The sequence below is a fragment of the Stegostoma tigrinum genome, chromosome 19 (genome assembly GCF_030684315.1).
Source record: "Stegostoma tigrinum isolate sSteTig4 chromosome 19, sSteTig4.hap1, whole genome shotgun sequence".
Taxonomy (NCBI): Eukaryota; Metazoa; Chordata; class Chondrichthyes; order Orectolobiformes; family Stegostomatidae; genus Stegostoma; species Stegostoma tigrinum.
The window spans coordinates 10,379,645-10,392,148 of NC_081372.1; the positions used below are offsets into that span (position 1 = coordinate 10,379,645).

The window sequence follows — 12,504 nt, forward strand, 5'->3', positions numbered from 1 at the left end:
TCCTGATTTACAGCATCTGCAGTTCTTTTGGTTCTTTTATTTATCTTCTGTGCCAGCCCGCCTGCAGAACATATGAAGCAGATGCTTCCTGCAGTGTGTGAAAGCATTACATAAGAGAGTTACCTACTGTTTTCCTATCTCTCCACATGGGCCATTGCCTCAGTATAGCAGGGTACTTTGTTTATGGCAACAAGGGATTTACAAAGCAGAAAATCTGGACAGGAGGCAGTGTTTGCAATTAAAACAGCACATCATCTCTCTTTCTGTTCAACATTCTTTGCATCTCAAGCATACAGAAAGGCCCCATTCAAGAGGGCCAAAATCATGATTTACTGTTATTATTACTAGCACTTCATGTTACATCATGGTAACGAAGGTGCCAATGTTATCAATGATGTAGAAGCTTTTGATGACACTGAATTCACGATGGTTTGAAGTGTTCAGATTTCCTATAACTATCACAAAAGCATATTGAAATTAAGGGATGGTTTTCTAGAAATCAAAAAGGCAAATAATATTTTCTTAATGGAAAAATCCTCTCAAGGATTTCATTCAGTCAATAGTAATGAATTTTCAGAAGACTGCTGAGGAACCGAATATATATCCTAGGGACTTGTGGGGTTTTGGGGGGGGGGGGGGGGGGGGGTGAGAGAATAAACCTGAGCGATTGGGCGGAGGGAATAATTAGGGTCCACAAAATGTTTTTTTCCGAGAACAGTGACAATTTTGTTTTGAAGGTATCATTCAAGAGTTGTGTATTTATAAACAGAAGGATTCAGCATATAAGTGTGGCGTTATGTTAAATCTTTATTGTTGGTTACCCCACTACTTCAGCTGCACGCAATTCGGGCTACAACACTTTGGAAAAGAGATCAAGACTGTAGGGGGTATAGAACAGCTTATGAGAATGGTAGCCAGGGATGATGGAATGTAGCTACTATGACTGATAAAGCAACGATTGTCATCCTTGACATAGAAAAGGCCAAAGGGAGATTTTATGGAAGTGTTCAAAATTTGAGATCCATCATTATACAGAAACTGATCACTGGTTGAGGAAAGTCAGTAAACAGAGAACACAGATTCAAAATATATTGCAAAAATGTAGCAAGCTACAATACTCTCCAAAAGGGTGCTGGAAACAAACAACTTTAAATATCAAAAGGTAACTCAGTGCAAACTTGAAAGTGAAAAAAACTGTGAAGCTATAGATTTTTTTAAAAAAAGGGCTAACCCTAACTAATTCTTCCAAACAAGGGCTACATGCTCTCCTTATATGTTGTTTGATTTCATCTAGGATTGGCAATTTTTATTTTTCACAACTACAGGCAAGTACAGAACGGACAAGTTAATGTCAGGTTCTGAAAAAATCCTAGTTCAAATGCTCAGTCGCTACTTTGCCCAGATAAAAGATATTAAGATATGTCTGATCGGTTGTTAAGAAGAAAATTTACAGTTGAAGTTGCAGTACAGAATTTACTTTTGGTAATTTAAGAGCCTGAACATTTGACTTGCTGGTTTCAGCTCCTGGGGGCGGATAGTGGTTGGAGTTCAACAGAGCAAAAAACAAAAAAATCATTGTGGTTAGGTAGCTTGTAAGTCTAACAAAAGATGTATACTCAAAACAAGTTACTCTTCAAATGCTTACTGTCATCACTTAAAATACAGAATCAAGCAAATCTGATCCTCAATCAGTAGAAGAAAATTGTCAGCACAGCACATCTATTGTGGCACATTCGCCATTTCCAAGATTTCTCTTTCCAAAAAAATGAGCAAATAAAGTGTGTTCTTGAATAAAACAAAGAACTGTGGATGCTAAAGATCTGAGGGAAAGACAGAAATTGCTGCAGAAACTGGGTAGGTCTGGCAGCAGCTGTGGAGAGAAAGCAGAGTTAATGTTTCAAGTCCAGTGACCCTTCTTCAGAATGGTTCTGAAGAAAAGTCAGTGGACCTGAAACATTAACTCTGCTTTCACTCCACTGATGCTGCCAGACCTACCCAGTTTCTCCAGCAATTTCTAAACGTGTTCTTGACACCGCTTCCCCGCCAGCCCAAGTATTCAGCCATTTTTATTTCAATTAGGAAATGGAGGTGAAGGCCAAGACTGGCCTGAATGCTAGCGGAAGCACATAAAAGTGAGAAAAGAAGCAAAAGCATGTGCAACCGAGTGTGCAAGAGAGCAGAAGCACAAAAAAAGCAAGCTGAAACCATTCCCAAAATTGTTTAAGTTGGCTATGATAAAATTCTTGAACAAAATAAATTAACTGAAAACAGGCAGACATTAGATTCGATTAGTCACAGCTGGATTCGAATCCTGCCTTGAGATAATCCAGTCATTCCATCCATGAATGCTCTTAAAAAAACTTACAAGGGGAGATGGACATGGTGCATTTTAAAATTTCACATTTTTAGAATCATTAAACCAAATATTTTACTAAGACTTTAACACCATGATAATTGTGTAAATATGCAATAATTCTTATTTTAATACTTTACAATTCAATCAATCTGACAAGAACTTTAATTGTCTAAGTCATTGTCTGATGATCTTTACTTTGCTGCAGCTGGTGTAATCTCATGACATCATGTGACATATACTGTAAAGCAGAAAATATCACCTCGGGCTTCTAAGTCTGACCCTCATTTATACTTACCATGATATTGGTTGTAGAGAACAAGGGAATTTGCTTATTAAGTGGCTTGTGCCAGTATGAACCTGAGGAAAAGTGTTAAAACCCATAACGTAACAAGGAATTCTACGTTCTATACTCCATAATTGCAATTTATCAGTTTAAATTAAAACCCCAAAATACGTCTCACCGGTATTAAAATGGAAAAAAAATCATTAAACTGTAAGAACAAGGTTGTAACCTAAAAATGCTACAGTATGGTCAGCTCAAACCAAATCATTACACACAAGAGCTTACAACTGCAAAATGAAATGTTCCTCTCACCTGATAATCTACAAGTAATTCAGGTCCCTTGAAGTACCTGGAGGCCACTCGGACATTATATTCCTGTCCAGGATGATAGAACTCTGCCAGACCCCAGTCAATCAGTCGCAACTAAACATAGATAACCACAAATCGGAAATAGGTTGTAATATGGAGTGAGAAAACTAATCTTAACTGACAAATTTATTAAGAATCGTTAATATTGGATGGTTGACAGTAGTTTATTTCATATCTTTCCGAATGATAGTGACTCTTGCTAGGTTATGCTCTGCAACCCTGGCAGTTTCCCGTTACTGCATTTACGCATCTGGTGCTTCATATGCAATTTTAAGCATGCAATATCTGAGTTAGAGAACAACCAGAAACCTTCACTGGCAATCAATTCTGACCATAACTTCCCAAAGTTCAGTGGATAGCAATCAGGAGCATTACACCATAAATAAGTCATTTGACTTCTTCCCACAAATTATTGTCAACCTGTAACTTCCCTTCATAGCTTTAATGTGCCCGATTCAACTGTCAATCTTAAAAAGTCTAAAATTCATCAAAATTCTATTTATTTGTCGAAGGGTTTTAAATTTTACTCCTGATAGGTCTGCTTGACTTTTTTTCAGAAAGACTTCGCTCTCTTGTCATAGACTTTCCAAATTATAGAAACATTAAGGTGACTGCACTTAATCACCCCTTCCAATTCTTACTGCTTGGGATTTCTAAAATAGCTTTCAGTATCGCAAAGTATTATTATTGCATGTCTAAAGTTATCTTAATGCTGAGCTGGTCTTTGAAAACACAATCCCAAAAGAAATGTAGTGAACAAGTTGAGTGTTATGCAGGGTTTTATTTTACATTGCACTACTCTTTGAATTTAGTGCAACTTCTATTTGAAGGGTTCAGCGAGCCTCGAAAAGGTGTTTCACAACAACGTCCTTCAACTGCTAAATAACACGCCATTTCCAGCTTTTTAAAAAATCTTAACAGAAGCATATTTCAAGAACACAACGGACAACTAACTGAAGGCAGCCGCTTCTTCCTTCCCCATGAATTAAGAAAAGGAAAATTCATATAGTTGTTCAGGAATACAGAATTTGAGTATTGCTGATAAAAGATACTTTGGTTTTCAATTTGCACTCATCATTATTTTTCAAAGGATGCTTGGTGGAGGTCAAAAAATGCACAACATGTATGAGATAGGCTTTGGTGCCAATTTTAATGGTTACCACAACACATTACAAAGGAATGACAGCACACGTACCTTTAAGTACTGAGTAATTGTGTTTAGTTTGTTACCTTTCTGTGCTCGTGGTCTATCATAACATTGTGTGGTTTCACATCTCTGTGCATGATTCCCATACTATGGCAATAATCCAGAGCCTACAAACAGAGGAACATCACCCAACCAGTGTAAGTACACTTTCTCATTAATAAATAAGACTGACAAGTAACAGATAATTTACAATGAAAGCTGGCTAATTTAAGATACGACAAGACAGAAAACCCATTAAAAGTATGCTTCATTAACAAATAATTGTTGTTATTACCACATTAAAAACATTACGAATCTGAAACAACCACAAATTTGGATGATGCCCACAGAAAGGTTTATTTTCTTTCTGAAAGGTGAATAAGTATCACGTAACAACTGGTGTGACACCTTTGAGCTTCTCTGAATACAAAATTGTTAATCCCAAGTGAATTTTATTTTAGCCATGCAATTGAAACATTAATACTCATGTTATAGGCACATTTATTAGGAAAAGTGCTCTACAGCAAAACCTACCAGAAAGGAAAGCTAACCATTTCACAATGCTTAGACCAATTTAAGAAGGGCAAAGCAAGGTGAGTTTGAGGACTGGTGATACACTAGCTCAATGTATGTGTTAAAAACAAATAGGCTTTACAAGGACCCATTTGGCAGCTGATTCTAGCCTCGATGAACACAATATTTTAAATGAAAACTTTAGTATCACTCTGGAGTGTAAAGCAAATTGCAACTTGCCCTTGATAACATTAGTGTAGTTATTAATGGGTATTTGTTGGTCTGTAAATGATCACTAATACATACACTAGCATTTTTAAGGATACATTGCAGATCAGCAAATGCCTATAAAAGCTCTTGGCAGATAATAAAAAGGAATGAGTATCAAATGACTATGATAAGAACCAATTCTAGTGGACAATCATCCTTGTATGTTGCAAAGGAAGACATCAAGCCAGGATTATTTTTTCCAGTGCTGCTAAGCCCTCACTATCAGCTTTGTCCTACACAACAAAAGCAGGACAAATCCAACCCAGCCATATACTGCACAATCTACTCTCAATCATGAGGAAAGTAATGGAAAGTGCTAACAAGCAGCACTTACGTAGAAACAACCTGCTTACTGATGCTCAGTATGGGTTCCGCCAGGGCCATTCAGCTCCTGACCTCATTACAGCCTTGGTTCAAACATGGACAAAAGAGCTGAATTCCAGAGAGGAGGTGAGCGTGACTGCCCTTGACATCAAGGCCGCAGTTGACAGAGTGTTGCATCAACCCTCCAATGGCTCCAGTCATACCTAGCACAAAGGAAGAAATTTTGGTTGTTGGAGGTCAGTCAATTCAACTCCAGGACATCACTGCAGGAGTTTCTCAGAACAGTGTCCTGACCCAACCATCTTCAGCTGCTTCAGTAACGACCTTTTCTTGACCATAAGGTCAGAAGTCAGGATGCTTATTGATGACTGCACAATGTTCAGCACCTTTTGCGATTCCTCAGATAGTGAAGCATCCCATGTCCCAATCCAGCTAAACCTCGAAAATTTTCAAGCTCAGTCTCACAACTGGCAAGAAACGTTCGCATCTCAGAAATGTCAGACAATGGCCATCTCCAACAAGAGAGAAGCTAACTGATCCTTGACATTCAATGGCACAGCAAACACTGAATCCTCCTATCAACATTCTGGAGGTTACTCTTGACCAGAAACAAAACTGTCCTAGCCATACAAATACTGTGGTGCAACAGTAATTCAGAAGTTAGAAACAAGAACTCACTTAACTCTTGTGCCAGTCCACCACCGAGAAAGCACAGGTGAGGAATGTAATGGAATATTCCCTATTTAGCTGGATGAATGCAGCTCCAACATTCATGAAGCTTGATACCATCCAGGAAAAAGCAGCCCATTTATTGCACCAAATCCACAAACGCCCACTCCATCCACCACTGACATTCAGTAACAGCAGTATGTACTGCAAACTGCACTGCAGAAATTCACCAAGGTTCCTAAAACAGCACTTTCCAAAGACTTCACCGTTACAATCTACAAGGACAAGGGCAGCAGATACATGGGAATACCATCATCTGTACGTTCCTCGACAAGGCACTCACCGCCCTGACTTATAAATATATCATGAGTCACTGAGCCAAAATCTTGAAATTCCCACCCTAATGGGATTGTGGGTGTACCTATACCAAGCAAACTGCTGCAGTTCAAGAAGGTAATTCACCATCACTTAGACATGGTAAATAAATGCTGGCTTAGCCAGCAACACCTATATCCTTTGACTGAATTTTTAAAAACTCTTCTCCATTTGTTGTCGTCACTTTAAAATAAGTTCTAGCTTTCCAACAAAAAAAACCTTATTAACCATTTAACTACACGAAGCTGTAGCTATGAATCAGCCATAGAATCATAGAGATTTACAGCATAAATAAAGGTGCTTCGGCCCAACACGACCACGCCGGTCAAAACCCACCACCTAACTATTCTAAACCCATTATGGGCACTTGGCCTATAGCCTTGTAAGCCTTAGCATCACAAGTGCACATCTAAATATTTATTAACAATGTTGAGTTTCTACCTCTAACACCCTTACAGGCCACAAGTTTCAGATACCTGCCACAGTCTGGGTGAAAATGTGCTGCCTCACATTTCTTCTAAACATTCTGCCCCTATCACAAATCTGTGTTATATGGTCACTGATCCCTCCACCAAGAGGAAAGGTTTCTTCCTGGCTACCCTATCTACACCCCTCAACTTTATACATCTCAATCATGTCCCCTCGCAATCTCCTCTGCTCGAAGGAAAAGAATCCCAATCTATCCAATTTCTCTTCATAACTAGAACCCTTACGCCCAAGAAACATCCTGGTAAATCTCCTCTGCATCCTCTCCAGTGCTGTCACATCTCTCCCTTAATGTGGATTCCAGATATGCACACAACACTCCAGGTGTGCCAACCAATGTTTCATAATGTGCTAGTACAGTGTCTCTGATCTTAAGTGCTATGCCTAGGCTTATAAAGGCAAATATACCAAATGTCTTCTTAATTACTTTATCAAGCTATCCTGATACCTTTAGGGACCAGAGGAAATGCACACCAAGGCCCCTCTGATCTTCAGTGCTTCCTAGAGTCCTACACTGCATTGTTTGTTCTGCCCAACTGCATCACTCACATTATGCTCCCCATCAGCTAAGGCTATCCCCCTTCACTATTGATCACAAATTTATTTTATATCATCTGTGAATTTACTAATAACCTTCCCACATTCAAGTCTAAATCATTTATGTAAACCACAAACAGCAAGGGCCTCAACAATAAACCCCTGCGGGAGCCCACTGGGCACAGACTCTCAGCCACAATAACACCCTATGCTTCCAGCCACTCAGCTAATTGTGGATCCAAGATAACAAGGTGTAGAGCTGGACAAACACAGCAGGCCAAGCAGCATCAGAGGAGTAGGAAGGCTGATGTTTTGGGCCTAGACCCTTCTTCAGAAACGAGGGAGGGGAAAGGAGTTCTGAAATAAATAGGGAGGGGGGTGGCGGATAGAAGATGCATAGAGGAAAAGACAGGTGGAGAAGAGATAGACAGGTCAGAAGTGGGGATGAAGCCAGTAAAGGTGAGTATAGGTGGGGAGGTAGGGAGGAGGTAGGTCAGTCCAGGGAGGACAGACAGGTCAAGGGGGCAGGATGAGGTTAGCAGGTAGGAGGAGGGGATAGGTGGGAGGTAGGAAGACGGGTTAGGGAGGCGGGGACGAGCTGGGCTGGTTTTGGGATGAGGTGGAGGGAGGGAAGATTTAGAAGCTTGTGAAGTCCACACTGATACCATTGGGCTGCAGGATTCCCAAGTGGAATATGAGGTGCTGTTCCTGCAACCTTCGGGTAGCATCGTTGTGACATTGCAGGAGGCCCAGGATGGACATGTCATCCGAGGAATGGGAGGGGGAGGTGAAATAGGTCACGACTCGGAAGTGCAGTTGTTTATTGCGAACCGAGCGTAGGTGTTCTACAAAGCCGTCCCCAAGCCTCCGCTTGGTTTCCCCGATGTATAGGCCGCCACAACAGGGTACAGTGGATGCAGTATACCACATTAGCAGATGTGCAGGTGAACATCTGCTTGATGTGGGAAGTCTTCTTGGGGCCTGAGATGAGGGTGAGGTGTAGGGGCAGGTGTAGCACTTCCTGCGGTCGTGGATCCAATTTGCCAAATCAGTTCAATACAAGGGCGAGAGGGTTGTTGCTTTCACCTTTCAGAAAAACATTAAACTGGCTTCCTTCTCAGGTAGATGGAAAAGATCCTATACCAGTATTCTGCAGAACAGCAGAGGAGGTCTCCACAGCATCCTAACCATTGACATTAAATAAAAGTGATCATTATCACATTGTTTCTTGTGGGACCTTGCTGTGTGGAATCTGGCTGCCCCATTTCCTCCATTACAATAGCTATTACATTTCAAAAGGACTTAATTTACTGTAAAGTGCTTTGGGATGTCCTGAGGTCATGAAATGTACTAAATAAATCCAAGACTTTATTTCTTGTATATACTTTAGGGACATAATATCTGTCATCTTGTTTGCATTAATTCACTTAAAAGAACCGTCATTCCTCCTGTACAATGCTCAGCTTAATGATATTAATAAAACTAAACTATTCTCATTTATTATCAAGAACATTATGCATGTGTAAGAGAGAAAAAATCTCCAAATGCAAACTAAAGCAAAATTTCCCAGGTGAAAAAGGTGCTCAACCAAGAGGAGGAGAGTTTACTTTTCACTGGCCTCCAGGAGACCAGTACTGACATACAGCATTTATTTGACTAAATTTAAAAATCTGACTTCCTTCTCGTCATAACAGAATCACAGGCCCGGTCTTTTAAGGACACAAAGCTTTCCACTGTTCCAGCCACCAACACCCTCCCCAACCATCCCCTGAAGTCCAATTCAAACATGTGCCAATATGGACACAGGTTTTAACTGTAACAGCAGCAACGGCAAAGAGCCAGGCAAACCGTCCACCTGGTCTGTTTGATATGACATTTTGCATAAAATACTGAGCAGAAAGAAAAATCTATAAAAGGAAATTGAAGTGCAGCAGGCTTCCTACAGATACCCAAAATAAAACGTAAACAGAAAACACAGCCTTTCACTGGCTGCATAAAGAGGAAATGCAGACCAGAAGCCTCTATTCAAATTAGATTTTTGATCATTTTAAGGCCATAAAATTTAAAATAGCCATTTGCAGCATTAACTATGTAAATTAAGGGAAGCAAGACTGCACCAAAATCCACTGCATGCAAGAGTCATCAATCTCAATGCGGAATAATCTCAAAGTCAAAATGATTTTTTAAACTCTGTAATACCATACACTTGACATGCAGAGCTAATGCAGGTTTCATTTTAAAATCCATATTTTACACACAAGACGTTAAGCAAGATGGATTATAGGCTGAGAAAGGAACATTGTCCCTTATGCAAGGTCTTTAACACAGTGACTGGCAACACACCACTGGTTTTGAATCCCAGATTGATTCTGATGGATGCATAAGAAGGGGGGACTCCTTTCCTTCCCCTTCTTATGACTGTTTCAAAGTGGATGGTCACGTGCCAAATCAGGGCTTAAGAGGGGAATGCTGAGCATAGGCCGTATCAACTTCACTCATTATCTGGAGCTTAGAAGGCTGAGAGGGGTACTAGTTCTTCCAGGATATACAAAGTGAAACTGTGTCCTCTAACAGGAAGTCAAGGACAAGTGAATAAATTAAAACTAGGCTCTTGAGGAGCAAAAACCGAAATATCTTTTTCACATACATAAGTTGTAGAAATCAGGAATTATCTTCTCTCAAGAAGCTATGGATGGTCAGGCTGCATCCAACAGGTTTTTATTAGGGTATCAAAAGATATGGAACTACAGCAAGTAATTCATGATCTGGATAAAGCTTGGGGAGTTGCATGGCTTTTACAACCTCCTATAGAGAAGCAGCAACCCTTGTACTCTGCTCCCAAGTCACATTTATTCCTTTTTGAGATGAGTGGTGTAGGCAAATCCAGCATTTATTGCCTGTTTCCAATCAATCTTGAGATGGTGGCAGCCAGCCACCTTTCTGAACCATTACAGTCCAGAGGTGTAGATACACAATGCAGTGAAGACTCCAGCATGTACCAGAGCAGTTCAGGGTCGTGATTAGAAGAGATGAGTGTGTTGGCAAAAGTGCATCAGCCAGAATATCAGGGATGAGTAGGAGTGAAGACAGAAAGGTCAGAAAGTTTCTTGTAACAAGGAATCATGTCAAGGAATTCCTATCATGCTTGTTCCACCAATGTCATTAGTAAAACCTCAGCCTGTTGCCACAAATGTCTTAACACTGTCCCCACAACCCACTCCGCTCAAGACTGGTTCTTTAGGTCCCTTGACACTGCATTTTGGCCGATTTCCAACTCCCACCAACCAAAATTACAGGATTTCAATCTGCAGCAGAAGGAAACACAGTTTGACAGTGTTAAGAACTATAAAACTACAATTTGAATTTATAGCTCATATTTTTGTCTTTTAACAAGACAGAGACATAGTTTAGCTTCATTTTAAAGCATTTCTGAGAATGGTACCAAGAAATCTTGATGCTCTTTTTGTTTACATGAATTTTAATGAGGTTTTATAACTTTGAAGTAGAGATGGAGTTAACTAGTTCAGTGCACTACAAAGTCAGAAGAAAAACAAAATGTGCTGTTGCCTGGTGACAAGGATCCAGTGACAGAGAAACAGAACAAACCACAGGTTTATGTCTAAGTGTGCCACAGGTGAAGGCAAAATCGCTGGAAACTGAACTTTGCAGTTGCTCTGAAATTAAAGTAATAGTGAGTTTAATGCACAATTTTTTTTTAGGTGTCTCAGGAATGAAATACCAGATGAAAGGAAAAAGCATCTAGTGACTGCACAGAAATTCCCCAAAAGGAAACCAGTTGCAGCTGTAGCACCGTGAGTCTGAAAAAAGAGCCTTAGTATGGAGATAGCAATAACTCTGCACTCAAGTTTTGGTATTTTAAGGATTTTGATGAAGGGGAAAAAAACGATAGCATGAGCTTGAATTCTTTTTCAATGTCTGCAAGACAAATTTCTACCCCTTTTGTATGGTAATGCAGTTAATGTTTTTCTTGTTTTAAAGTCAAGAAAGGTAGGGCCCACCAAGTCAGACTTTCCCTGGGATCAAATCAACTGAGATACCAGAGAAGGCAGAGATCTGAACAACATTTCAAAAGGCAGAATTCCATATGGAAAAGTCAGAAAGATAGATTATTTTCATGTCTGGCATCCAACTATCAATGGTAAAAACAAATATTTGGATTGTTTTTAAAAAAATGCTCTGGAATGTTTAAAAAGCAAAATTTACTTACTAATTATAAACAAAGAACAAATGAAAATATCAAACACATGAACAACAAACTAAGGAATGCTTAAGAACAACAAGTACATTTCCTAGGTGGAGGAAAACAAATTTTAAGCATGGGTAAGAGTGATTTTACATGATATCTACATGGGTATTGAAATAAGTTGGATTTACCCAATGTTCAAAATGGATCTAGCATGTAGTTCCATATTGACTGTTACCAACCATCACCACCCCTACTCTTCTAAATGTTAAATCAATCAAGTGGTGCATGTATATAGTAAATATTCTTTATTGAACTGCAACTTTTTCCTTGTTGCCACAGATAGTAATTATCAGAGTATAAACACTTACATTAATGGCCAATTGCATGCACACCACTCTATGTTATAACCATTACACTGTACCTTACAGTTATAGCTAAAATCACAGTTTGATCTTTGCTTTTCAGTTGAATTAAAGTAACATGCTGTTTTTAAAGCACAAATATGAGACGCTTAGGTTTTATACCAAGAGGGAACTTTAACTGCTCCCATATCACCAGGTATTTGATACCAAGTCTGAAAATATTACGTACCTTCCAAAATGACATCCTGTGCACCAGTTTATATTAACAAGCAGGGCCTCACATTCTCAGTGGCTATTTTGTATAGTTGGACAGCAGATTTTAGCTTTTCTTTCTTTATTCATTCATGGGATGAGAGCATTGCTGGCTAGGCAGCATTTATTGCCCAGGAGAGTCAACCACATTGCTATGGATCTGGAGTCACACGTAGGTCAGACCAGGAAAGGATGGCAGTTTCTTTCCCTAAAGGACATTAGTGAACCAATGGGTTTTTCCAACAATCGGCAATGGATTCATGGCTATCATTAGGTTTTATTTCCAGATGTTTATTGAATTCAAATTCCACTATC

The 12,504-nt window shown here is 39.6% G+C and overlaps 1 protein-coding gene across 8 annotated transcripts in view; it reads right to left on the reverse strand.

Moving 5' to 3' along the window:
- The window catches only part of LOC125461204 (casein kinase II subunit alpha), a 92,306-nt gene that overhangs the window by 10,555 nt on the left and 69,247 nt on the right, over positions 1–12,504 (reverse strand). For all 8 annotated transcript variants that reach the window (XM_048549706.2, XM_048549704.2, XM_048549707.2 and 5 more), the window contains 2 exons: positions 4,239–4,322; positions 2,952–3,062 (listed from right to left, as the gene is read on the reverse strand). In XM_048549706.2, the coding sequence (XP_048405663.1) occupies positions 2,952–3,062; positions 4,239–4,322 (195 nt within the window). The remainder of the gene's footprint in view (positions 1–2,951; positions 3,063–4,238; positions 4,323–12,504) is intronic.